A 27,949-nucleotide genomic window follows, 5' to 3' on the forward strand; every position below is an offset into this window, starting at 1 on the left:
TTTTTCCTGGCCTGTCTGTGCCCAAACAATTTAAGTTTTCTTTGCTTAGGATAATCTTGTGTTTATAACCTCCACAGTGGTTGCTGGAGAAGTGATTAGAATATTCTAATTCATCGTTTCCACTTCACCGCAGAAAGGAGATGAGGCCTGCATGGGAGACAATTTTTGTTTAAAAATAAAAATATCTTTGATAATTAGAGTGGCAAGGGAAATTACGAAAACACGCACCAAAACTGGGAAGCAGATTTCTATTTACACGTGACACAGTTGACAGTTTTCCCTGGTGCCAAAGACTGTTAGAATGCAAATGGTTTCATTTGATTTTTTTTCCCCCTTTCAAGAGCTGGAACCATTTCTCAAGCTACAGCATGGCGCTCTCCCAGCTTCAAGGAATATTTTTATCTGGGCAACACCCAGCAAAGTGATGCCACGGCCCAGTTCAGTCATAGCTGCGCTCTGACTTACACGGCATGAAAATGCTGCAATGTTCATTTTCTGAGCTCTTTTTAACATGCGAAATATAAATGTTATATTCGTTGGCAGGAAAGGAAAAGAAAATCAGCCACTCTTTTTGCCCTGCAAGATAACCAAATGAAATATTAACAGAAAAGCAAGGAAAAACGTGCAAAGTTCACCTTCTCTTATTAAGCAAGAGTCAAACTCTTGGAAGGATTGTTTTGGGTCTCATTTCTTCACTCTTAAAGGGGCAGATGCCCCAGAATGGCAGGAATGCATGTTCCTTCCCCCAGCTCTGTGGCTTGGAACAAGTTATTTTGCCTCATGAACCTGTCTCCTCTTTCTTCAAAGGAAGATGATCACACCCAGCCCACTCTCCTCACAAGTTTGTTCTGAGGCTCTCAAGAGATGAGGTGTAGGAAAACACTTTGAAGTATGTAATGAAAACAGTATTCCTTCCTTCCTTCCAGAGAGTAAGTGAGAGTGAGAGAAAGTGAGTCCGAGGCATAATTATCACTACCAATCTCAGCAGCATCACCATGCCATGGATAATTTTCAGACACCTGAAAAGGGCAAAACATTTGTCTTTTGTTTCACTCATAATTTCCTCCATACTGACTTGGTGGGGGTACCAATTCTCAGCCAGTGGGGCTCTAATTTCGCCTATCATTTTCAGGAAGAAACGAATGCAATATACTCTGTTCTCCGCATGCCCGAGGTGGGGAGCAAATGCTGTGCCATGCAACCAGATGGCTGGCAGGCATAGCTGTGCTCTTGCTCCCTGAGAGGCACGCGGCCTGCTGAACTCTAAACACCCGCAAATTCTGAACCCACACCCTTGTTGGCTTTAAGCCCCTGGGAGCTGAGCCTGAGGCCCAGGAGGTCTGATTTGAGTGCTCAGCACCAGGCTTTGTTCCAAACTCTGGTGCCACTTTGTCCTGGGGCCAGTTCCTGCCCAGCCTTAGCTGGGAAGAGGGACCTCTAGATAGTGAAGGGCTGAAAGCCGAAGTCACTGAAAACTCCTTTTGCATAAGCCAAAGCCAGAAGACAAAGACAGGACCTCTGCTTTGAAGTGACTGGGGTAACTGCCTGGAAAATGTTCCCAATACATCTTGTGATGCGCAGGGATGGCTGTTGAACACACCAAATGGCCAGTTCCATCTTTTTTCAAACCCAAAGAGAAATACTTTTTAAAAAATATATGTACACCATTTAACTCCTGAACAAAAATTTCTTTCTCCTTCCCCCAGGCCCAAATCAGTGGCTCCAGGGAGCACAGTTATCAAGAGATTATCTGGTCCCCAGAGTATTGGGAGGCACTCAGCTGTGCCGCATGCCTCTGAGTGTCCTGAGGCGAGTGATTATCTCTCAATAACCTGTAGGGCTGTGTAGCTTAAATGATAACTTGACTTTAAAAAATTTAGAACTCGCTGTTAGGCAGTTTCTAAGCAACCTGTTTCCATGGTAAAGAAGCCTGGTGTTTATACTGATTTTTCACTTAAAATGCGGTTTTATTGAATTTCACTCCATGCAGGCAGCCATTTGCCTGCACTTCAGCCCTATCCACAACTGACAGCCATCAGTAAGTACCTAATGAACTCCAGATGCCAAACCAGCAGAAGCTGCTTGTTCCTCCATGATCAATATTGGGGTGCTCCTAGTGAGCAAGCTGGAGGCGAGGAGGTGGGAATGGGGAGGGAGGAAACGTGCTCCTGGAATCTGGTCAGCTGGGTTTGAGTCTTACCTCTCTAGTTCATCAAACATTTACTAGACTCTGGTCCTGCCCAGGCACTAATCAAGGTACTTGAGGCACAAAGACAGAGGGACAAAAAAGGCTCTGTCCTCAGGGCTCCCTGTCTGCTGGGGTAGACGAAGGGGTCACAGAAGCCCATGGCACAATGTGGCAAGGGCCATCCTGGAAGTAAGGTGCAGGGTGGCACCAGGCATGGCTTCCTGAGAAGGGGGACGGCAAGTTGCTTCTCTGTAAAGAGTGGGTGGATCAGATCAGTTCTAAGATCCCTAGTAGCTCCAACAGAACATGAGTTTGTCTTTTCTTTTTTTTTTTTTTTTTTTTGTGACAGAGTCTCGCTCTGTTGCCCAGGCTGGAGTGCAGTGGCACGATCTCAGCTCACTGCAATCTCCACCTCCCAGGTTCAAGTGATCCTCCTGCCTCAGCCCTGCTAGTAGCTGGGATTATAGGCATGCGCCACCACGGCCAGCTAAATTTTGTATTTTTAGTGGAGATGGGGTTTCACCATGTTGGCCAGGCTGGTCTCAAACTCCTGACCTCAGGTGATCCACCCAACTCGGCCTCCCAAAGTGCTAGGATCACAGGTGTGAGACACTGCGTCCGGCTGACAGTTTTCAATCATGGGCACTGGATCGTCACCCACTCCCAGCCTCCCAATATGGCAAAACCAAAAAGAAACCCCTCTGCTCTGCTGCAGAAGCAAATATTACAGAGTATGTTCTCACCATATCTGTCTAGACAACATCTGCTCAAAGGGAGCTCTAGAAAACCATGAGCCAATGAAGGCCCATGAAGCTAAATAAACTGTAACTGAAATGCAGGGCTTCCAGCTCTCCTGGGTGACAGGCTATTCTTCCTCTGTCAATTACTTGCTTGAGGGATCTGCTGTTCTCTGTCTCTTTCTGGATTTATAAAATGCTCTCATGAGCCGTCAGGGTAAATGCCAGTGGTAAAGAACATGTGGCTTTGTGATCTGTTTGTTTGCTTATTTATTTGGGGCTTCTAAGAAGTTACTCAGAAATCTTTCCTTAGGAACATGATACAGGCTCTCTCTATGTGGGCATGACTAAATGCAATGGGAAAGTAAGCTCACTTGTGGAAAAGCAGGCATACCCATTATGTTATTTTGGCTTTCCCATTGTTCCCTCTCTGGCAGCACAGCCTCCACACTCTCCTTTTCTCTGGCCATCTCTTCTCCCATCACTCTGTGCATGCTGATGCTGCAAATGAGGCTCTGTATTTCCTTTTAAACAAATGGATGCTCAGGGTGTCGATGCGTCCTCGCCAGCAAGCAATGGGCTATGTTTCTATACTTGGTAATTTACTCTAATGGGTCTCGGTTCATTGGTTAACCAGTATTTCAAGCCTGTCCTTTCTTGCTATTCAATTTAGCTATATTCCTCTGCACGGAGGTCGTTTTTTGTTTCTAAATGTTGGAAATGGAGGATTATGACTTGAAGCGACGATTTACTCTCCAAATAAATACTACCAATTACCTTTGCAGCTATACATGCTCGTCAGACTTAACTATATTTACCTGTTCAAAACCATTCATCTATCGATCTAATGCCAACATGCATACTCACACATTTAAATATTAAAAATATTCAAATGCAGCAAGGGCAGGATTAAAAAGCATAAACACTAGTAGAAGCAAATGATGCTCACCACACCCCTGAAGTGCCACAAGATAAAGTATCAGAAATGTGGAGGAATGACTCCATCGCTTTGTGCATATTTAAAAGGATATGGCACTGAGAGGCCCAATCTGTTACAGACAATTCAAAAATAAGCCAGAACCTAGGAGGGTTTAAATCCCACTGGGGCAAGATTTAAAAGCAGCCCTTTCCATCTGGCCAGCTCTCCTGCCTCCAGGAACCCTGCAAGCCTAGATCCCATGACGGTGCTGTTGGGCACAGATATCAAAGTGGTCTTCTATGCTGAGCACAGTGAGGGCTGACTCGGACCTTTTCTCCAGCTGGCTGCACTCTCAGGCCACATTTAGTGTTTCCGGCCCCTCCCTGGAAGGTATGTACCCTTGAAAATAAAGACATCTTCATAGCAGCCTCCCTATCTTGCCCCCTCCTGCCTGAAGTGTTTTCCTGTAACCCGTGCTTTGGCACTAAGCCAGCAGCCTCCACTCACGGATGCCTTCAGAAGCAGCTCTAGGAAATGTACTTCTGTATTTACTGCAAGGACATTGAGGATATTAGTCACGACAGTACCCAGTGTTCTTCTAAGATGACCCATGGAGACATTTTCCTCAGGTTCAGTAATAAGGAAAGCCATGCTTCTTTCCAAAAAGCTTTCTTTCCTTCTTTTTTTAAAAACTCTTCTTCGGGTACTTCCTGTGCCATTTGCCTCTTTGCTGTCGGTCAGGAAGCACAGAGTCGCTCTGGTGCTCCTCCCTAGCAAGGATGCAGAGCTTCACCATATTGTCTGTATTAACCTCAGCTTGGTTTCATCTTGGTTCTGCTGTTATTTTTCTGTTTAAAAAATTTCTTCACTTCCTTTTTTTCTTTGTTGCAAACAATTTATAAGATGTTCCAAGTCATTTTGGGAATAAGAAGAAATTTAAATAATAATTAACTACTACTACATAGTGACTTTTACTCTGTGGTGGTACTTTGTGCTACCTGACTTTATTGGTTCCTTGTCGTCATTGTATTAGGTAAAATAAGCAAAATAATATATATGCTTATTTTGGTCTTATAGATGAGAAAACAGAGACTTTGAGAAGTGAATTAATTTGTCCAAGGTTATCTTGCTATTGAACAACAATGTGAGGCCTTGGCAGTTACCTTTGAAAATCTTTAACTCTCAACACAGTACTTGGCTCATCAGAAGAGACCCAATAAAAATCTTAAAATACGCATATAAATAAGACAATAGAGATCACCTGGCTACTTTACTCGATACTGAGACATTTACTTCCGCGCCTCTGAGGTGTTTGAGAGGGATGACAGAGCCTGCAGAGTGAGGAAATAACTACCCTGTGGTTGACCATGACCTCTGACAACTGAAAGCCACTTTGTGCAGGCGGTGCTGCAAACAGGCTCAATCTGTTGAGAGCATTCTGCTCCCAGCCTGGCACGGCACACGCTGTGCACACACACCCCATGCTTGGTCTTACTACTGGGTGGTAAGACGGTTGACCCTGGCCGGTTATCAGTGATACGGCAACACCAAGAAAGTAGGGACAGAATTGGCAGCATCGAATTTAAGTAGCCAGAGGTCCCTGCCTTCAGTTCTGAAACCAGCAACCCACTTGGTTTGTAATCTGCCTGGCAGATGTCTCTTATCTTTGACACCGTGAAATCAAGTCTATATATGCAGTGAAGAGCTTCAGATCTGTGTGTATTTTTAGAACAATGGGACTCAAAAAGAAAAGCAGCAATGCCTGTCAAAAGATGGATAATAGGAAAGCTAACTACTTGGGTTTGGATTTGTCAACTATTAATCAAGTGTCAAAAGGAAAAAATATTAGGCGTGCCCTCATTTCCATGCCGGGTGCAATCCAAGGGGGAACAGCTTTGCAGTCCAGGCTCAGCCAAACTGCCCATACCATTTAAGGGGATGCGCTACTAATTTCAAGCTCAGCTGAACTAATAGATCACCTCTGTGGCTCCTCATCCGTTCAAATAGAATAGGCTCATGTGTGGGTAAAGAGAGGAGGTGGGACTCTGACGGGGATGAAATGAATAAGCCTGTGCCAGTCTGTGTTCGTCCAGGGTTTCAAGGCACCAGCTGGTTCTTTGATGGGCTGGGATCCTACTGCTAGAAAGAGAGCAGGGAAGTCAGTCAGTAAATGGACCTTCAAACCTGGTTGTGACTTCTGCAAACCGTGGTGGCACAATTAACATGAAAAGATCCTTTTGAGGTGAAAACCCCAATTCAGATTTTAGTAAAGATGAAGCAGGCTTCCAACAAGAAATTCTGTGCCCAAGTGTCTATGTGTATGTGTAACACATACATCATATATCACATATTTGGTAAATTTACATACAATGTACCCCACATAGGTATGTACACAGATGTAAATATGCCTTCAGAACAAAAGCAGAGGGCAGAGGCCCCCATCTTGTTTCCTCTAATTCCAGTCCTAGAACACTACCTGGAGACTCCCTGAACATACGAATGTGATTCATCCACAAGGACCCTATGAGAATGGGGTTTTCATCACCCCTAGTTTACAGAGGAAGAAAATGAAATGACACTAAATCATTTGCTCAAGGTCCCATGGCCAGTAAATCTGAACCTCAGTTTGTCCAAACCAAGACTGCTGTGCTTTGTCCTCACACACAATGGTAAGGCAGAGGGAGCTGGAATGGCAACCTCCTCAGCACTGCACCAGGGGCTGCTGCAATGACAGCATCCAGGACTTGTGTGGCCAGAAGGTACACCAGCTGGTCACCACCTGCGGGCACCCTGCATCCCTATCTGGGCTCTGGGGTTAGCAGGTGGAGGTAGGGCTGGGGTGGAGGCCAAGCTTTGTTCTCTATTGTCAGACTTGTTGGGCAATTACTTCATCTTTTTTTTTTTTTTTAAAAACAGGGTCTCACTCTGTCATCCAGGCTGGAGTGCAGTGGCGTGATCATGGCTCACTATAGCCTCGACCTTCCCAGGCTCAGGTGATACTCCTGCCTCAGCTTCCCAAGTAGCTAGGACAACAGGTGCACACTACCATGTCCAGATAATTTTGTATTTTCGGTAGAGACAGGTTTTCACCATATTGCCCAGGTTGGTCTGGAGCTCCTGGGCCCAAGCGATACTTCCACCTCAGCTTCTCAAAGTGCTGGGATTATGAGCCACAGCACCCAGCCTGACTTCATCTTTTCAAAAATAGGTATTGTCTAGTTTTGTTTCCTTTTAGCCCACGGTAAAAGGCTCACTGAATGATATAAAACCTCACTGCAAAAGCCAGGGAGTCTCAGAGTCTGTTAAGATTGGCCCAAGGAGTCTGGTTTTAATGGAGTTAAACCAGGCTAAGTACATGTACTGACTTGAAGGAAAAACAGAAATTTGGGGTGTACGCTCTAGTTTCAAATTCCTTTCATGTACAGGAGGGAAAAGCTCCACGGCCAAAAAGACAAAGAATTGTGAAGGCCCAGGACATGCTGGGAGAATCTTGGAGGCTGAGAATTCCAATCAGCAAGTTCACCTCTGCAGTTGGCTGAGACAGGGGTGTGGCTGATCTGACCTGTTGTCTGTAATCCAATGCCTACCCTCCGGGACACTGCCTTATTTTTAGCTCCTGGTATGCTAAGCCTTCTTCCCATACCCCAAATATGATTTGCATATTTGTTACCCACTGAAGTTACTTAACTAGAGGGACTTTGGGGGAGCTAGCATTTTTTTTTTTTTTTTGCATTGCCAGGTAACAGTGACACCTGGTGGTAACACACAGCAAGGTCACACCCTGCCCCCACCTTCCGCTGCCCCTCCTCCATGCCCCCCCCCCCGTTGGAAGATTTATGCCCCCTCCATACAAGGCACATTCACTAGATAAAAGCATTAAACTGGAATGGCATCTCCGTTCTTAGCATTTACAACCTCGGTTATATCAACCACCCCCTGATCAATTTCCATTTCTAGAGTTTACAGCCTGGATGTAAAAGCCTGCCACAAAGGCTATATTTAATATGACAAATTAAAAAAGCAAACACAAGTTTGGTCATTCTTCGGAGCCAGGAAAAGCAAAGGGGAGCAAGGAAAAACCCAAGTGTGATGTACATAAAGAGGAACTCACATGGAGCTGCCAAGTCTGCCTCCACCCCAACTCGATGAAGGTGCCCCCTCAGAGGTCCCAAGCACACCCAACAGAGGGGCCCATAGACCCTGCTGCCCTATAGGGCAGATGCACAGCCATATCTTTCCAGAACGCAGGAGGCCCTGGAGCAGCCTCCTGCCCTGAGAGGTTCCCTCATCAGCTCTCTGGCAGACAGAAGAGCCACTTTTAATGCAAGCTGGTCATCTGCCCAGGGTCAGAAACTACTATCTCTGGTCCTCTCTGGCTCTTCTGAAAACTAAGCCAAGGCTCCCGCTTGGGCTCCTGCACAGAACACAGCTTTTTCTTCTCCCATGAGGGTAAGCGTGTGTAAGTGTGTCACTCTGACTGTGGTATGGAGAATACCCAGAGGGGGCAGGAGTGGAAGTGGGACCGGTGGTGAGCTCTCATTGTTCTGGTGGGAGATGATGGTGGCCTTGCCTAGTGGCTTGGAGGTGTTGTTTTGAGAGAAGTCATTTTGAGAGCAATTTTCCAAGTGAGGTAGACAGGCTTTACTTTTTGTCACGGATGTGGGGTGTGAAGGAAAGAGAAGAATTAAGAATGAACAATGGGATGGACTGCAGGGCCTTGTGCTGAGATGGGGAAACTGCCTCATGCAAGGGACTTTGTTCCTCCTTACCAGTAGGTATGACTTTTCCATACTAAGTGGCCCACCCACCCCTACTCTTACCATGCAGTAATGAGGCTCACAGAGAGACCTGACCAGGTTTCCTACTGTCTCAGGCTTTTCCCACTTAGAGAGTTATTAATTTCTGAATCAAGATGCCAAATCAGCTCTTGATCAAGGACAACACTGATTCCCCCCACATCCCCAGCCAACCCCCCTTCCCTTGCCTTCAAGATAAGTTTGCAGGTGCTGTGTGTGAAGCAATCCACCTAGCTCTTCCTCCCCCTCCCTGCCTGTCAGGAGGGACGCCATCTGACAACCCCTGAATGGAATGTGCTGGAGCAAACAAAGGAGGCTGCAGTCAAGTGGTCAGGCTGCGTGTTCCTCACCTGAGGCTCCCTGAATACCAGCTCAAGATTCAGCAAGGTCTAATTCCGGGTTTAATTGCTTTCAGCGGCAAAAAAGAGAATTAGAAATGAAAAGATAATGAATTGAGAATATTAGCTTATTTGATGGTTCTAAACTTGAAGGATGGGATGGGGTGGGTGTAGGAAAAGTAGAATGGAACGGGGAATGTGAAAATCAGACCTTTGTAACTCTTGGCTGTAACAGGCATCTAAAATAATTTACTTCAAGATAAATTCATTATGTTCTTGAGTTGCACTTTAAATCACAGCACAGTCAGCTTCAGAGGCACCACCCAGGGAGGACTATTTTCACCCCAAGTTGATTCTGTAAGGAATAAAAATGCCTGAGGATGAGAAGCTGGTTAGGATGCAACCCTATGCTCACGAAACTATGACTGATTCTGGGACTAAGGAATGTGACGGGAAAGGGACAGGAAGAAAAAGGAAATGGGAAATCAAGAGCAAATAATTGCAAAGGACAATAAATCAATTCAAGCAAGAAGATATTCCCGTCAGTCCCAGGGAGTGCAAGGTTTATAAGGGGGCAAGCTGGCTCTCCTCATTGCAGTCAGAGCAGCCCTTTGGCCCCTCAGGGAATGAGTTGACTCCGAACTCTCACTCCACTGAAGAGGATCAGGGATGTGCCTCTAGAAGCTAGGAAGAAGTGGGGATTCTGCTCCAGGCATGAAGCTGGTGAGGCTGGAGGAGCTGCAGGGCCAGAACAACACACAGTGCCAAGCCCAGCTTTTGCCTCAGCAGCAGACATCCTGGGATGGCAGTTCCCGGATGCAGGCTGCTCCCAGTTGGAAAGAAAGCTGGGAGAAGAGGGGCAGAGGGGATTTTGGGTATCATGTCCGGGGAATGCTGTCGTGCTCAGTTTCGGCTCTTAGGACTAAAGTAACCAGAAATAGCTTCTTCTCGAAGAGGTGGTATAGCTATTCTCAAATAAGTATGGTCAAACTCTTGGAAATTAGAATCACCTAGTTTCAGAATCAGAAAAGGCCCTTTAAGCCATTAGTCTGGCAGCTCTTCATGTTCTCCGGGTCACAGATTCCTATTAGAACAGGATAAATGGTCATCTATCTGGAAAAAGGCATATGTGCACCTGCCTGCACACAAACAATTTTGCACAGAACTTGTGAAGATTCATGGCACTGATGCCCATCTAAGACCTGCCATGGAGTCGACGTATGCCACATCAGGAACCCAGTGCTTTTGCTTTGCTTTTTAAGGAGCCCAGGAGTGAAGAAGCACCAGGCACCTGGTCTCCAGGCCTAGCAGCAGATTCCCCTCAAAGCAGCGTCCTCTCTAGCACATCGTCTTTCTACTTCTTGACCCTCTGGAATTGTTGCTGACTTTGCAGCAGAGGAAAAGGTTACTGGCAAAGAGAAACACATCTAGTAAAAATACCATCTCTAGTGTTGGCACAGTTAAAGAAATGATCTTAACCTGGCAGGGAGAGAGAGAGAAAAGAGCAGAGATGCCTCAACTCTGCTTGCCATTAGCAAATCATCTGTAATTTAGAACAAACGTAAAGGGATGCGGGTGATCAGGCAGACGTACCTCCTGGCAGCCTCTTGTAATTTCACGGGCTGTTTGGCGCTGAGGTAAATCAAGCAGGCATCAGCCACTTTATTCAGGTCACCCTCACCTGCAGAAAAGAAAAACAAAACAAGCATCGGCCCTCAGACTTCATTTGGGACAAGCAGTGACCAGCTGTGTCTGGGGAAACTGCAATGGCTAGGCAAGATGCCCAGGGCTCTCTACTCCATCCCGCCAGTCAAAGCACACATCAAGATAAACGGACCAATGAGGCCAAAGTAAGACTAAAGGAGGTGCACGGAGGGGAGGGGGCGGGGCATGACTGAGCAGAGGGCATGATGGCAAGGGTGAGACAGATACTGAGTGTGTGTGTCCAGGTGGAACTGCCTGGTACCCACCTAGGTCCAGTCTCTCACAGAGGGGGCCCAGGCCTTGTAAGACAGCCAGCTGCAACTTGAAGGCCAGCGTGTGTGAGTAAACTGGTCCAGCCCTGGCACTGATGGGGGCCTGGGTGACTAGGGAGCCAGCCAGCTTTGGCAGGACGTCTTTGCAGAACCGGCTGCGTAGAAAGTCGCCACACTTGCTTCCCAGGGTACGTAAAACCTGCAGAAACAGCCCCCAACCTGGTGAGTGAACATTGCCGAGGCAGCAAGAGAGCTAAAGAATGCTTGGTAATTTGATTTCATCTAGGTCTCTGCCTGGGAAAGAAAAAAATAGAATTACTGCTGTTAATTCCTTGCCCGTGGTTTGTGATTTTGACAGTTATGAATTTGGAGGTCTCTGCTCCTAAGGCATGGCTGCTTCTAGCCATAAATACAGATTACACGGAGAATAATTCAAAGGGTTCTTGGGTTGGATGAATAATATGATTAATATCTTGATTTCCCTCCCCTTTTTGTTAAAAAAAAAAAAAAGAAGAGCTTAAAGCAGTTCACATAGATCATTGCTTGAATCTTCCTAACATCCCTTGAGAAAATATGTGTGCTTTTAACTCTAGCTAGCTGAGCAAATCACAAACACCACAGCCCAGCTGCTGCCACACGCAGGCATCAGGCGGTCAGTGACTGGGCCGAGGTCCGTGGGCTGAACCAAGGCAGGGTCCCTGCAGGGGCAGCCGACCCAGTGTTCCTTCTGTTTGGCTGTACAATCTGTTATGCACATCACCCTCATTCTGTCTTTCACAACAGATAGTTTCTTTGCATGTCTCGTTTTAAACTTTCTCTAGCAGAACATATTGAAACGTTTTGCCCCGCTGCACAAGACTGAGTATACAGGATAAAAAGAATTTCTTTAAAAAATTGGTAAGCGAGGCATAACCAGCACAGAGTATTTGCTGGTTTTGCAGAGAACAAGGCTCTCATTTCAGGTCCCTCAGCGGAATGGCACAGCTTCTGTAGGCCTCAGTGTCATCATCGTGTCTGCACGTGGGAAAAGCAGCCTCAGTTACTGCGCACACATCTTTATATTTTTTTCATTTTTCTGCACTGCTGTTATTTCAGACAGCCTATTAATTTTCATCAGTACATCTGGATGAGATTTAGCAATACCTCCCTCCCTCTCCCCTAACCTCCCTCCTTCTTTGGCACACATACATACACCTGCACAGGTGTCATTATGTGCATTTGGTTTTGGGAAAAAACATTAACAGTGTTTTATATTTTAACATAAATATGTTTTATTTTTATATATTTATCTAGTATATGCTGAAGAAGTTAGAGAAGACCAAACTACTTTGGCCAAGTGTATTCGGTGCATTACCAGCTTCATTTTGTGTCCCTACACATCTTTCCCTCTGCCTCCTCTTGCGCACCATCTTCTAACATAGCTTGCTGTGGTATGTATCTCCATAGGTTGCCTTAAGGGCTTTTTAGAACAAGAAGATATAAATAAATAAGCTAAAATATGCATGCTAATGTAAGCCAAACGAAGTCAGGGAGAATAATATCTTATATATACATAGGGCTGCTGGCTTTTCAAAGCATTCCACCAAATAGTCCCATTTTATCCCTGACAACACTACGAGAAAGGTGGGCTAGGTATTCCTAAGCCCAACATGAAAATGGGTGGTCCTGAGTTTTGCCAGCATCACTCATCTGGGCAGAGGATGCCCACTGCCAGAACCTTGGCCCCTTCACCTTGATTCCTGTGCAGTGCAAAGACCATGGTTTGAACTCACTGCTCTGGGTTCCTATCAATTACTAGCCATTCGATCAAGAGAAAATTCCTTAACTTCTCTGAGCTTCTTTCTTCCTCTGTAAAAAGTAAAGACAATATACCTACCTTGCAAGGTGGTTGTAAGGAGGTGAGCTCCTGTGTGGAGGAGTGCTGAGCTTACTGCCTGCCCTTTTCATCTACTAGTTCACTCTGTTTCAAATTCAAAAGGACAATGACTGTTACTTTTCTCTGTGTGCTTTTCTTATGTTTCTATACTTCCTTCACAGCATGTGACATACTGTGAAGGTTTGGGCTACCCTCCATGTAAACTGCAACAATCCAAAAGGCCCCAGTGAGTTCTGTGCCTACTAACTCTACCCTCACGACAGACCGTGGCAGGTGCCGGTACAGTACCTTGAAGGCTCTGAGCACTGCCAGGGGGGCGTCCCGGGTGAGTCGGTGCACGAGTGAGGGCCAGGCCCGATGAGCCAAGGGAAGCAGCTGGTTCTTGTGGGAGTGCAACACAACCACACACAGATCCAGCACATCCAAGACCTGAAAGAGACATGATTTCAGCAGATGGCATAGGCTTGAAACCAGATACCTGGGATCAAGTCGCCATTTTCAAAGAATAACGTTTAGAAACGTATTAATTGGTAATTGTTTTCTGAGTGCTGACTACATGCCAAGCACTAGGTAGGTACAGAGGGGACAGACAGGGACAAAATACATGTTTTCTTGCTTTCGCAGGGTTCATGGTCACTGGGGAAAAACCTTAATTAGATAACATCCAAATAAAGAGATGATTAGCAATTGTGACAAGGAGGAAAGTCAAAGGTGAAATGCAAAAAAACGAAGGGAAGGATCTAAACTACAGACTGCTGGGAAGGCTTTTCTGGGGAAGTAGCTTCTAAAAGAAGACACAAAGGATAAGCAGGAGTTAGTTCTGTGAAGATTCATGCAACTGGAACCCGTGAAGAGGAAGACTCAGAGGTGGAACGGAGCTTTCAGAGGAAGTGAAAGAAGGGTGGCGTGGAGCCTTACAGAGAAGAGGTAAAACGGTGCCCAACTACAAAGGGGTTTGTTAGGAATTTTTTTATTTTGTACTAAGTGCAGTGGGGAGCCATCAAAGTGTTTTAAGCAGGAAAGTGACATGACACAATTCATGTTTTAGAAAGGTCATTCTGCTGCTGAGTGGAGAAGAGACTTGAAGGGGGATAGAGAAACAAAGAGGCCCTTTAGGATGCACATGAGAGGAGCAAAGTGATGTGGCCACGTGATGGCGGCAGAGGCAGAGAAGTGAAAGGACTGGAGCTCTGTTTCGGAGATGATGTGGCTTAATCTGCTAAAGGACTGGATGCTGGGCAGGGGAAGACAGTGTTTTAAAAGAGCTGCTGGGCAGGGTGTGGTGGCTCACGCCTGTAGTTCCAGCACTTTAGGTGGCTGAGGGAGGGCGAGTCATGAGGTCAGGAGGTTGAGATCAACCTGGCCAACATATGTTTGCAAAAAAATTAGCTGGGCATGGTGGTGCATGCCTGTAGTCCCAGCTACACAGGAGGCTGAGGCAGGAGAATCTCTTCAACCAGGGAGGTGGAGGCTGCAGTGAGCTGAGATTGAGCCACTGCACTGCAGCTTGGGCAACAAAGTGAGACTTCTTCTCAAAAAAAAAAAAAAGAAAAAAAAAAAGGCTGCTTCGGTTCAGGTGTAGCAACTGAAGGGATGCAGGTGCCACTGAATGAGACAGGAGCCATATGGGATGAGAAAGTTGAGTGGCTAGGAGAGATGGAGTTCTTTTTTTTTTTTTTTTTTTGAGACGGAGTTTCGCTTGTTACCCAGGCTGGAGTGCAATGGCGCGATCTCGGCTCACCGCAACCTCTGCCTCCTGGGTTCAGGCAATTCTCCTGCCTCAGCCTCCTGAGTAGCTGGGATTACAGGCACGTGCCACCGTGCCCAGCTAATTTTTTTATACATATATTTTTAGTAGAGACGGGTTTCACTATGTTGACCAGGATGGTCTCGATCTCCTGACCTCGTGGTCCACCCGCCTCAGCCTCCCAAAGTGCTGGGATTACAAGCTTGAGCCACCGCGCCCGGCCAAGATGGAGTTCTATTACCACTACACGGAGAGGCCAAGCAAGCAGCTGAGGTGCAGGCTAACCTCACAAGAAAGGTTTGGGCTACCCTCCATGTAAACTGCTATTTTACTTTCCTTGTTTCCTGATCTGTTACATCTCAAACTCACTGAAGAGACGGCCTACATCAGTGTCACAGGCAGCAGTCAGTGTGATGGCCAGCACAGGCTTCCCTCCCATGCAGACGGCCAGTGCAGGCTTCCCTCCAGGTTAGATGGCCACTCATTAGCAAGACAGAGGGAAGCTGGCCAGCACAAAGCAGTAAACCCTCCTGGGTGCCTACTATGTGTTGGCCCACACTAAGACTGGAACAGAAGAGGCCCTGCCATTGAGGGGTTAATAGTTAGGCAAGGGACTAAGAGAAAGCTCAGCTGCATGGTAGAGAGCAGGGTGGAAATGGCTTTGGTATCACTGACAGGTTTGGAATTTCAGCTCTGTCACTAATGGGACAAGTTACATTATATTTCATTTTGACTCAAAGATGCACATTTCTCCTCTCCCTGGAATGTTCTTGCCTTTGCCCCTTTGCATAGATGCCTCCTTCCCAGCCTTGAGAAATGTTACCACCTCAGAGAGAGGCCTTCCCCAATGACCTAGTCTAAACCCGAAAGTAAGCTCTGTCTTAGCAGGGTTTTGCACTGAGTAGGTTTCCAACACATATCTGCTGCATGGGTGAATTACTATTTTCTATCAAATAGAACCTGCTATTACCTTGACAGCCTTTCTCCAATATGTCTGTGTGAATCTGTGTATCACCTCTCCCCACAACAGACAGGAAGTTCCGTGAAGATGGGGATGGTGTCTGCATCATTCTCTCTACATACCCCTGGCAGACCTAAAGTAGTCCTCGATAAGCATTTAGTAAATGAATGAGTGTGTCTTCTTTCATGCTGTTTTATATTTATAAGCAACAACCCTGTGAGGTAGCTACCATCATCTTCATTTTACAGATGAAGATGCTGAGGCTCAAAATAGTGAATTAACTTACTCACGATCACATGGCTAATAGGCAGAATCAGGATTTGGATTGACTCAGGTATGTAGGTCTGACTCCAACACTGAGGTTCTTAAGAACTATGGTATGTATATAGCTGCTACAAATCCTCTAAAAAAGGGAAGGTCTTGAAGGATATACAGGAGTATGCTGAATATATCAACCAGGCAGCGACATTAAAGCCTTGCATGTAAAAAGTGCTCGCTGAATGGAACAACAGATGACTGCTAAGAGCTGTCTTGGGAACACTAAACACAGACCCTGAGATCTGAGATAACCTGCGGATCAGGGTTTCCTAGCCCAGCACCCCTGGGCAAGGCAATGCACTCTCATCACTAGCAGTGAGTCACTAAGGCAGCTGTGTTTCTCGCTCCTGCTCGGGGGTGGGGAGGAATGCTGTTTCCCTTTGGGTGTAAGGGCTTCTCTGGGGTGATTCTGAAAGCCCTGACCTCCACTTCTACCCCACTCCACTGTCCTGTTATTGCAGTCACTACTGTATACTTTCAGCCCCTGCTGATGGGGGTGCTGTTTGACAAACTGCCAGCAAGCCAGGATATATTAGAAAGTGTTCAGTTTTTCCCTAGGATGAAAACAGAGAAAGACATAAGGGCTGGTGTCAGGCTTGAAAGAATGACATCTTTAAAGTATTAAAGCCTGCATCCTACATAGCTGAGAAAATAACATCCTTTCCAAAGCACAAGGCTTTCCTTTTCTTGGAGATTCTCTGAATCACCAAGACTTGCGTTTTTTAATGTAGGAGACTCAGCTCTCTTTGGCATCTGAGCAGACACAGAAAGATGTAAACCTGGCACTCCACAGATAAATTCCTTTTGATGCCTTCTCCTGGCCATGACACATGGCCCAGGAGATAAGAGAAGCGATGTGCTCATCCATGTAGCCACTGCCAACCAGGCCACACCTTAGTCCTGCTGCTCCAGGACCGCAGAGAAGGGGCTGCACACTGACCTTCAGGCGGATTTGCAGATTTTTATCTGACAACAAGTGGATGCAGCGTTCCATCACGTCCATGGCCATTTGGATCTGCAACGGCAGTGGTGGCTCCACATCTGGATGGGTGTCATTCTCCTCCACTTTGGGAGGGACTGGCTGTTCCTCTGGAAAAAGAGCACAACTGGGGACAGTGTTGTATGAGTAATAAAACAGAGATACCTAAATTTCTGTTCTTTATAAATTACCCAGTCTTAGGTATTTTGCTACAGCAGCACAAATGGACTGAGACACCTCCATTCAAGAGGGAGTGGTTACAGAAACCATGGTATAGCCATGTAATGGCATTTTATGAGGTCCCTAAAATTTGTTTTTAGCATGGCTTTATTTTTTAGTTTTTTTAGAGACAGGGTCTTGCTCTGTCCCCTTGTCTGCTGAAATGCAGTGGTGTGAACATGGCTCACTATAACCTCAAACTTATGGGCTCAAGTGATCTTCCCACTTCAGTCTCCCGAGTGGCTAAGACTACAGGTGCATGTCACCATGTCCAGCTAATTTTTAAAATTTTTGTAGAGACGGGTGTCTCGCTATGTTGCCCAGGCTGGTTTCCAATTCCTGGGCTTAAGCAATTCTCCTACTGTGGCCTTTCAAAGTGCTGGGATTACAGTTGTGAGCCAGTACATCAGGCTTAGCACGGGTTTTCATGACAAAAGAAATGCTTATTTCTTTTAATACTGTCTTAATTTCTTTTAATATTGTCTTAAAAAGACAAAAAGCATAATACAAAATTGCATATGCAGCATGAACACTGCTACATACATAAGTTTTTGCATAGGAGGAAGAACAGCAAAATATTAAAAGTGACAGGGTAATGAGATAACGACTTAAATTTTTTCCCTATGCCTTTGGTCTTTTCTAAATTTCCATTAACGAATATTTAAGATAAAAACAAGATATTTGGGAGGCTGAGGTGGGTGGATCACCTGAGGTCAGGAGTTCGAGACCAGCCTGACCAACATCGTGAAACCCTGTCTCTACTTAAATACACAAATTAGCCAGGTATAGTGGTGGGCACCTGTAATCTCAGCTACTTGGGAGGCTGAGGTGAGAGAATTGCTTGAACCCAGGAGGCGGAAGTTGCAATGGGCTGAGATTGTGCCACTGCACTCCCGCCAGGGCAACAAGAGCAAAACTCCATCCCAAAAGAAAAAAAAAAAAAAGCACAGTTCTCGTGTGGAGTCTTGAGGCTGGGCAGTTCCATGACTGGCCTCTGCTCTGCCCTTCACTTTTTCCTCTCCTCTTGGTTCATCCTTTGATTAAGAACTTCTGATGGCTAAAATCAAGCCTTACTTATCTTCGTAGGTGAGGTAACAAGGGCAGCTTGGTGTAGTTCATAGGGCATGGAGTTTGGTTACAGGAGGTTGGATCAAGTCTTGCCTCTACAACCTATTAGCAACTTCTTTCATCCTATATTCTCTCATTGGGAAAAAAAGGGGATACAGCATGTATACCTCATATGCTATCAAGAGCATTAAATGAGCCATTATTCTCACTGCTTAGAGTGCTGCGTTGCATGAGATAGATAAGTTTGTCAACAGAAACATCACCACAAGATTTGAGAACTGCATGAAACACAGGCCAACATCCCTATCCTGAAAAATTTTCCTGATCTTCTTACAGCTCCTAGCCTCATATCCGACCCCCATTACCAGCTGTGCTCATTTCCACTGAGCAGAGCACTGCTCCCTTAACTTTTTCCCATTTCAGTTTCCTCTGCTGGAAAGATAGACTCTTACAGTGAAGGCTGCACCTGTCTCTAACATATGCTGAAAAGATGAATGAAAATGCATTTGTAGAACGCTTGGATTTCTTGGAGAAAGGGACCTCAGATATACCCGGTGCTTTTATGTGCTTAAAACAAAACACTCATGTCAAGCCAGAATTGAGGCAAACATTCCTTAGAATGCCAAGTGTGTGGTGTGTACTTGATGAATGATAAGCATAAGGATGATAGGCCTGGGTTTTTTTTTCCCCCAGAGAGGAATTTGTTGAAATTCACCTATTGCAGAATGTTAGTTGAGGGACGTGGATTTTGCCGTTATTGGAAGAAGAATTAGATTCATTGTCTGCTGTAAGTGAGCATCAGCTAGCACCAGAAGATTTGAATCATGAAGGAATGGTTTCACTGACAGTGCTCAAATTTTAAACAAGAATGGCAAATCTGGATTATGAGGGATCAGAATGCCTCCCCTGAGTCAGCATTTCCAGGTTTGGGTGAAAGGGTGCAGTTCACGAAAAGCATTGGGTTGGCTCAAGAAACACATCTGAGAAGAAAAAGCCTGATAGATTTCTGATCAGAAAACTCTGTCCTTGGGGACTCAACTCTGCATAAATCGTTATTTGGGTCCTCCGCTGCTTCTCTGCTATTTAGAAGGAATTTGTTGTAGTGAGTTGCATCGAGCGCTACTTCCTGTTATACTGCTGGAAGTACTGGCTTCAGTTCACCAGAGTCTCACAATGGAGATCACCAAAAGGATGCCAGGCGGGGGGTTGGAGGGGGTGGGTGGAACAAAAAAAATGGAAAAGAAAAGAAAAAGAAATCTGTTTTATTCCAACCTAACAAACTAATTTGGGACTCAGTTCGATTTAGGATGGTTCGGAGACCACCAAGCTCATTATGACTTGGCATTTTATATTTGCAGAAGAGATTCTAATAATTTATTAATCTTTCCATGACCTGAAGCTCCAGATTGAGCTTGTGAATAAAACAACAGGCCAGAGCTTCAACTAGCCTGAACTCCCTTCTTCTTTATCATATAAATTGGTAAGAAAAATACTGAAATCTCCTCCCACCAATAAACAAAAGGACAAAGCATGTGAACAGACAATGGGCAGAAGGAAAAAACCTGTTAGGAAAGAAGCTTATAGAAAGACATTCAACCTTGCTGGCAATCAAAGAAATGCAAGGTAGAGTAACAAGAACCATTTCTCACCTATTAATTTAGGAAGGTGTAAAGCTGGAAATAGCCTGTGTTGGTAAGGCTGTGGTAAAACCAGTATTCATCGTGCTACTCTGAAGGAAAAGTACAAATTGACACAACCTTTTTGAAAGGCAATTTTGCAAGCATTAAATTATGTTCATATCCTTGACCCAGAAATCCTACTTCTGGGAATTTAAAGAAATATGAAAAAAAAAGAAAAGAGAGAGAAAAGGTCACATGCACAGAATCATACACTGCAGCCTGTTTATTAGAGTTATTATTAAGCCAGAAGCAACCTAAATGTCCTACAGGGGAATGGATACTTAGTAACAGCTATTAAAACATTAATTATCAAAACTCAACAGCAACAAGGATAGTTGCTTATAGCTAAAGACAAAAAGGGTACACAGCTGCAACCACGTAAAAACAGGTTTGCAACAGAAAAGAAGGGAAAAAGGTGACACAAAACAGGAGAACAGCTATGTTAGTCTGGTGAGATTATGAGTGACTTTTCTTATTTCCACTCTCTAACGATGTTTCACCATTTTTATAATAATCTGTTTCAGAAAGAAAAAAACAGCTAAGCCAAATTAAACAAATTACCTTCTTCATTATCAAAATCCGAGACGTTTCCATCTGCCACATCCTTCTCTTTGAGGTAGTTCAGCAAAAACTGTTCGATGTCTTCAGCTGTGGTGCTATTCTCGAGAGTTGCTGGTCTTTGGTTCAAATGACTTCCCTCCTCTCCTAAACTTTGCTCGTGGAGGTGCCTGAGATTACCTGTGTCTGGGAACCACTGGGCTGTAAGTAAAGTGTTACAACGATCACCTTGGCTATTCACGACAGGCATTAGTACTTTCTTTATACACAGAATAAGCTCTTTGCCCTGGCCTGCACAGCCCCAACAAGATTCAGTCCCTACCTGGCTCTCCGGCCTCCCAGTTGCCCATTAGCCCATTTTCCTGTTCCCCCAGTGCAGCAAGCATTTCCCTGTTTTGGAACTCTTGCATCTGCTGTTCTCTCTGTCTGGAGTCCTTCACATCTGGTTAACTCCAAGTCACTTTTCATATCTCAGTACACACAGAACTTGCCCAATAAGGAAGGCCCTCCCTTGACTCCCCTATTTAACTTAGGCCACTTACATGATGTCTTACAGAGCACTCTGCTCTTTCCCTTTATATCGGCTCATCACAATATGTGATTATATATTTGTTTTGTGTATCTATTTGTGTGTACTATTCAGTGTCTGAATCTCCCATTAGACTTTATGTTCCATCGGTCACCAATGGAAATCCAGTGTGCGCAGTGTAGTTCCAGGATCTCTCTTCCTTCAACCAACTCAGTTCTAACTGCAATCATTTTCGTATGTCAGGGTTCCACAAAGGCTTATAGGAGAGCAATTTGATACTCTCAAAAATTTAAACATAAACTCTTTAAGCCAGCATTTTTTTCCAGGCATTCATCCTATTGATATGCTGAGGCATGTCCAAAATGACCTACAAAGATATTGGGTGCTCAAAGTATATGCAAAATAAAAAATACACAAGACCAGCAAACACAACCAGGTGACGAAATTCTGAGTACGGAATATACTGCTCATTAGCAGCATACAGGCTTTACAGAGCCTTGAGGACCGACGGTCTCATATTGTGTTTCTGATGTAAGCTGCTTCAGAAAGCTGGCCATTTTCTCTCCAAAGTCTTCCCTATTCGGTGATGCTCAAACACCTCTGATAAGTCACCACAGAATAAACTTCAAACATCACTGGGTCCAGTGGTTTTCAAACAGTGCCTTGAGGAGCCTTAGGGCTTCACAGAAATGCCTCATGGATCACAACAGGGAGGGCACCAAGAGATGGCAGGCTATGGGCATGGGTTCCAGGGTCTCTATTCCTTCAACCAACTCAGCTCTAATTGCAAACATTTTTGTGTATCAGGATTCCCCAAAGGCTTCATTTCAAAAAAGGCTCTTAATACTTAAAAGAATGAAACAACAACAAATCCCACCGCCTGAAAATCACTGCTCTGCTCCAGCGCCCTCCTTTTGCAGACAGCCAGGAAAAAGACTGTGATAACCTTTAGCACCTGCTAATCTCCTTTTCATCAAGGAGCATCTGCACAGAGCCAGAGCAGCAGCAGATGGGAGATGACGGGGCCGGGCAACTGGGAGTATCAGAGAGCAAATGCGTGAGGTGCGAGCTGGAGGTTTCTATATCCAGGGAGCCATTATGACATTCTTCAAACTGCATCCCTAGTTGTCTGTCAAGTACTTAGCGCACTCTAAGGGGTTGGTTCCCAACTAGTTAAAACCTGGGCCCAGTGTTTACACTGCTAAGACTAGACACGCTGCAAAGATTATTTCTAGATTCAAGGCGGGTGCCAGACATTAAAATGTCTTTGCTCATAAACGGCTTTTAAACATGAAAAGAAGCTCAACCTCACTCTTAATGCAAATTAAAACTATAATAAGGTGCTATTTTTCTCCTATTGGATTAGCAAAGATCAAAAGCTTGGTAATATACAGTGTGGCTGAGGGCGTGGCAAAACTGGCACTCTCTTACATTGCTGATGGAGTTTAAATTGGTACAACCTCTTAGGAGAGCAATTTGATATTCTCTCAAAAATTTAAACGGAATATCCTTTAAACCAGCATTTTTTCCCAGAAATTCATCCTGTTGGTATACTGAAACATGCCCGAAATGACCTACAAAGATATTCAATGGAGCATTTTTTTTGTGGTGGTAAAAGACTCGAAATGACCAAAAACATCTACCAAGAAAGGACTGGTTAAATACATGCAGCCACATGATGGAATACTATGCAGCCATAAAGAGAATGCAGCAGCCATGTGTGTATGGACATTGCACATTCTCCAAGTTCTGAAGTATGTGACATACTTATTTCCAAAACTACCCTATTTTTTTTCTTGTCATGAATAATCAGCCAACCAGCAGTTGGTACTAAGCAGTAAATTAACTGATGGTTCTTGCCCTTACTGTGGCACCAAATGCTTTTCTAGCCACTGCATGTGAAACACCATGTTCATGGTAACTCAATTTCCTAACACTCTTACTGGGTTCTTCTAGGGCCTTTCAAAAGTTCTCTGAGACCACATCTCCACACCCACCTTAAAACAGTGGCCATCAGTTAGATAATTTGATGACAAACAGAAATGACAGCAACAAGTGCAACTCTGATTTGTGACTATATCAACTCCTCCTGAGTACTACTTCACTGTTCAAAAAGCGAGTATATTCTGGGTCATTTCAAAACCTTTCAGTAAAGCTAGCTCTAAGTCTGCTTCTGTTCTAAGAAAGCCCCACAGTCAGTCTTAACCATCCAATTTTCCTTTCTGCAAGAGAGACCCTCTCCCTCCATCTCAATGTTTTTTTTAAGCACTACAAAGCTACACAGGAGTTTTGACATTCCACCTTCAGAGATGACCGAAGACATCAGCAATCTAAGGCAGTTCAATGTTGAAGGCCCAAATTCAGATACCTCTTGAGAGATATATTTCACAGGGCTTTTCTTAACCTACTTTTAAAAATTTCAAATTGAAATATAGCATAGTTCCCTAAAGCAGTACAGGTGGGATATACCTGACCCACGGAAGCCAATCTTAGTCTGCATAAGCAGCCAGCCAGTCCTATAAGGGGCTCCATGAGGGCAGGCCCAGGTGGGTCTTATTCATGGCTGACTCCCCAGTGACTAACCCACTACACAGGCTTCCAAGTGGCTGCAAAGTAAAATCCAACCTCCTCTCTTGGTCCATATGGCCCTACCAGGATTTGTCCTTACCCTTCTTTCCAACTTCGTCTTGCGACACTCTCCTCAAAGGCCTCTTTTCCATTCTCTAAGGACCCGTGCCCCTTCTTCCTTCTGGGCCTTCCCACTTGAATTTTTTTCTGGAGACGGAGTCTTGCTCTGTCACCCAGGCTGGAGTACAGTGGCGCAATCTCAGCTCACTGCAACCTCTGCCTTCCGGGTTCAAGTAGTTCCCTGACTCAGCCTCCCGAGTATCTGGGATTATGGGTGCCTGCCACCACGCCGCTAATTTTAGTACAGATGGAGTTTCACCATCTTGGCCAGGCTGGTCTTAAACTCCTGACCTCATGATCCACCTGCCTCAGCCTCCCAAAGTGCTGGGATTACAGGCGTGAGCCACCATGCCTGGCCATTTTTTTTTTTGAGACAGAGTCTTAATCTGTTACTCAGGTTGGAGTGCAATGGTGCAATCATGGCGCACCGCACCCCTGACCTCCCCAGGCTCAGGTGATATTTCTACTTCGGCCTCTCAAGTAGCTGGAATTACAGGCATGCACCACCATTCCCAACTAATTTTTTTCAATTTTTAGTAGAGACAAGGCCTTACTATGTTGCCCAGGCTGGTCTGGAACTCGAGGGCTCAAGTGATCCGCCCAACTCAGTGTTATGGATTACGGGCGTGAGCCGCAGTCCCTGGCCTGAATGTTGTTAAAAATCATAAAAACAATGTGATAGCCCTGTATGTGTTGATGGGCCCTTCTCATCCTTCAGGTCTCAGCTTTCGTGTTGCCTCCTCAGAGAGGCCTGACCACTGAACTTAAAGAAGCCTGTGCCTGTTACACTGAAGTGTATTTCCTTCATGGTGTTTATCAGAATCTGCAGTGAGCTTGTCTAATGATTTGTTTACTTGTTTACCATCTCTCTTGCAGTGGCAGGGAAGTTCCATGAGTTTATGCATCTTGTTCACTGCTCTATCATTACTTAGCACAGTGTCTGACATATGGCAGGCACTCTTGAATGAATGAATGGATGATAAATGAATAAAGGAACATTTATGCTGAATGTGAATGCCCATGCATGAATAAACACTGGAAATGGCATTAGCTGCAGGGAAGTGCACTGTCCCTGTCCTAGTCACCTTCCATGAGAATCTTGGCTTCTTACATGGTCTTGGCTTTTTCGACTGACAAAGTGAGGCCAGTGACCATTCCACCTGCCCCAGAGGCTATTAGCAGTACTGAGAGAAATACTGGAAATATGCTCTTTAAATAAAAGGGACCCAGGTATATAGTTCATTATTTTCTCCTTGAAAGACTGACTGTTCAGTTGAAAGATTCTTTTTCTTCTAATTGTAGTCCAAAATTTTGCCACTCTAATAGTGGCTAACATCTCTGGCAAGCACCCAATTGGATCAAAGGGAAGAAGAGAAACTCAAATCAACTCACACAAAAGGTTAAAAGGAAGTTTCTAGATCTGTTCTGTCCAGTATCGCAGTCACCAGCTACATGTGGCTATTAAAATACAGAATTCAGTTCCTCAAATGCATGAACCACATGTGTATAGTGGCAAACTGGATAGAACAGATAAAGCTTATTTCTATCATCACAGAAACTTCGCTTAGTACTGTTCTAGAATATATGTGGATTGAATAATTCATGTTCTATCTGTTCTCCATTAGCCTAGATACTGCTAACTCTATGTATCATCAGAAGCAGTTTGGTATATCGGAAAAAACAAAACTGTCATAAATCCTGACTTTATTATTTATTAATTGTGTGACCCTGGCTAAGGAGGATGTCACTGATCCTTAGTTTTTCTTATTTATAAAATAGAAATATTTATATTTAGTCTGCAGGGTTTATATCCCTGGCATAGAGCAGGAGCTCAATAAATGATAGAGATTACTGAAAGTATAGAAGATAAACAGAGAAACCCCACCATAACATATGGGACTGGAGAAACAACCATTCAAATGCCCCCCATAGCATCACCACAAACAATGCAAAAAACAAGGCTAAGCAAACGAGGAGATTGAGTCCTGCCCCCACATTAGCATTAAAAAGGGCTCTCAATGTACCTAATGCTGCCAGCAGAGCATGCAGAACACTGACAAAGGAAGCAGCTCTCTTGTCGTAAAATTGGTCCAGAGTGGCCAAGACATCTTGAACCACATCTGCCACCAAAGGAAGCAGGTTAGCATCTGAATTCCGCAGCATGACTTCCAAGACCTTTGGGGTATGAGGGTGCAGAGCCAGATGACGCAGATTTAAAGAGATCCCATTGACTAAATAGTCTGAATTTTGATTGATTAGGTGTTGCAGGGAGTCGTAGCCACAAGCATGGCAAATGTCCATCATGGTGCTGGTAGCCACCTGACTAATGAGTAGGGTTTGGTCTCCAGCCTTCTCCAGTACTGGATAAAGGGTTGACATCAAGAGCAAACAGAAGTCTTTTCCTAGTGCGTATGCAAACTGGCCAATTCCTTCCAGCTGAATGCATATTTGCCAGATGTTGCTGTTCATAGAGCAAACAATGGGACTTGGCTTTGAGAAGGCTAGAAAAGATGTAACTTGGGAGGTGTGTTCACCAGACGTGATGGCCTGCAGGCCTGGGTGCTCCATCATCAGCTCCTCTCCCATTTCCTCAGTTTCAATACAGGTAACCAAATACCAATTTTCTTGACTTGTGTATTCTTCAAGTATAGATGTCACAATCTCTCTCAGTTCCTCTGGGTTTGTTTTAATATGTTTTTCATGAAGATCCTCGACCTCCAGCCCAGCAGCCCCCGTAACCAGTTCATTAAGAATCATGGCAGCTTGCTTCCGGTAAACCACAGACTGACGGTAAAGTTCCATAAAGTGATCCACAAGCAAATAAAGGTTCCCATAATAACCAAGTAGCTGACAAACCTGCCTCAAGAGCATGAAGATCCTCTCATCAGTGAAGAAGCGGAAATATCTCCTCTGGATGTGGTTCCATGGCTGGGTGGCTGAGGTCTTTGGAGAAGCATTCAGATCATCAGAGTTCCAACACCGCTCCTCAACAATCTTGATGTCAGCCACGTCTAGCTCTAGAACTTGGATGAGTGCTTTGGAAAGGCGCTGGAGATGGGCCACAGAGTTGAGGACAAAGTTTATTTTTGGGCCTAAGAGTTTCAGATAACCAAGCAATAAGGAAAGAGTAGAGAATTTGCCCTGGTCATCTTGGGAGGTCATTAGGCGAGGAAGAGATGTGGCAAGGGAATGCAGGCTTTCTGACAAGATGTCTGCCAGGGCTTTGTTGCCCACCACTACTTTCTGATCTGCAAAATGTCTCAGAACTTTATTGCACTGGGCTTGGACTTCGGGACTCTCATCATTGACTAGTCCCACTAAGGCCTTCAGGAGGGGTCCGGCAGATTCGACCAATGATTGACTGCACTTCAGAAGGAGGTCCTCCACAAGTTCTACCAGTTCCAGCCTTACCTTCCAGTGTGGGTGAACAGAAACACACTCAATTATCTTTTTAATAAGGATAGTCAACTTGTCGCCAGTGTTTTTTACCCAATCTGCTTCCCGGTGAACCATCAGCTCTGCTACTCTGTGTTCAACTGCAGATTTTGCTTGGACCTTTGAGATTCTTTTGAGCTGTTCATCAGCCATAATGAAGCTCACTGTCTTGTAAAAGATCTTTAGGGAAGATACGACAATGCTGTGACCTTGTTTAAAGTCTCCCGTGATAACCCTGGTCAGTGTGGTTGAGATTCCAGGTAAAAAAGAGGCAAACAAATCCCCCAGCTGCTTTTGTTCAAGTTCATCCAAGGACCTTGGATGGTCCTGACACTCACACTGCAAGAGTAGAACCTGTAAACATTTTAAGGCAGCGATTTTAATTTGCTTTGATTTCTCCTGTTCTGCAAGGCCTAACAGTAAAGACACGGCAAATCCTAAACGTGGCAGAATAGAGGGTTCATAAAAAGTCAGAATGATGTCCCCGTAAGCTGAGTGCATTAAAGTGCTAAGTCCCTGGATCACAGCCAACTTCAACTCCTCGGACACAGCCGCAGGTTTTTGGGAGCTGGGTGAATACAGACAAGCAGAGAGTTCTGAAAAGAGTTCCTGGAGAAGCTCTTGTTCTTTCACACATGTTGAAGAAAGGACAAACGTGAGGCATTCCACCACACTCTGGATCAAACGCTCTCTTTTTGGACCTGGGGTCTTCAGGGTAAATCGCAGAGGGAAGAGGATGTACTGCTGAAGTTCCTGAAGGGCACTGTCACTCACAGCTTGTAGTCGTGTCTGCAGATGCTCCACATTCTCCACTGTCTGGGTCTTTGTGAGCTGAACACAGACCGGACGTAAGACACCAAAGGCCTCCTCAGGAGTATCAAAAACTGCCATCATGCAGCAGCCTTCCCCTCAATGAGGAAACATCCTGCAGGCTGGAG

The 27,949-nt window shown here is 45.0% G+C and overlaps 1 protein-coding gene and 1 long non-coding RNA gene across 14 annotated transcripts in view; one reads left to right on the plus strand and one right to left on the minus strand.

The window, feature by feature from the left end:
* The window catches only part of TTI1 (TELO2 interacting protein 1), a 50,864-nt gene that overhangs the window by 2,803 nt on the left and 20,112 nt on the right, over positions 1-27,949 (minus strand). For 8 of the 10 annotated variants that reach the window (XM_002806765.6, XM_078371623.1, XM_054255333.2 and 5 more), the window contains 6 exons: positions 25,601-27,943; positions 20,363-20,560; positions 16,797-16,945; positions 13,119-13,259; positions 10,949-11,153; positions 10,572-10,659 (listed from right to left, as the gene is read on the minus strand). In XM_002806765.6, the coding sequence (XP_002806811.4) occupies positions 10,572-10,659; positions 10,949-11,153; positions 13,119-13,259; positions 16,797-16,945; positions 20,363-20,560; positions 25,601-27,905 (3,086 nt within the window). In that variant the 5' untranslated portion in view covers positions 27,906-27,943. The remainder of the gene's footprint in view (positions 1-10,571; positions 10,660-10,948; positions 11,154-13,118; positions 13,260-16,796; positions 16,946-20,362; positions 20,561-25,600; positions 27,944-27,949) is intronic. The other 2 variants (XM_035298579.3, XM_078371624.1) reach the window with 1 other exon arrangement.
* On the plus strand, positions 1,964-27,945 carry LOC118153598 (uncharacterized). 4 transcript variants are annotated; one of them, XR_013535157.1, is made up of 5 exons: positions 1,964-2,038; positions 6,307-6,837; positions 12,248-12,384; positions 13,455-13,757; positions 20,326-27,945. It is a non-coding gene; the product is annotated as an uncharacterized LOC118153598 (long non-coding RNA). The 4 variants fall into 4 exon arrangements; XR_013535159.1 differs by lacking the exon at positions 20,326-27,945 and adding an exon at positions 4,067-4,234; XR_013535156.1 differs by lacking the exon at positions 20,326-27,945 and having other exon boundaries at positions 6,307-6,513; positions 6,761-6,837.

This window comes from Callithrix jacchus, chromosome 5, assembly GCF_049354715.1.
Source record: "Callithrix jacchus isolate 240 chromosome 5, calJac240_pri, whole genome shotgun sequence".
In the NCBI taxonomy this organism is placed as follows: domain Eukaryota; kingdom Metazoa; phylum Chordata; class Mammalia; order Primates; family Cebidae; genus Callithrix; species Callithrix jacchus.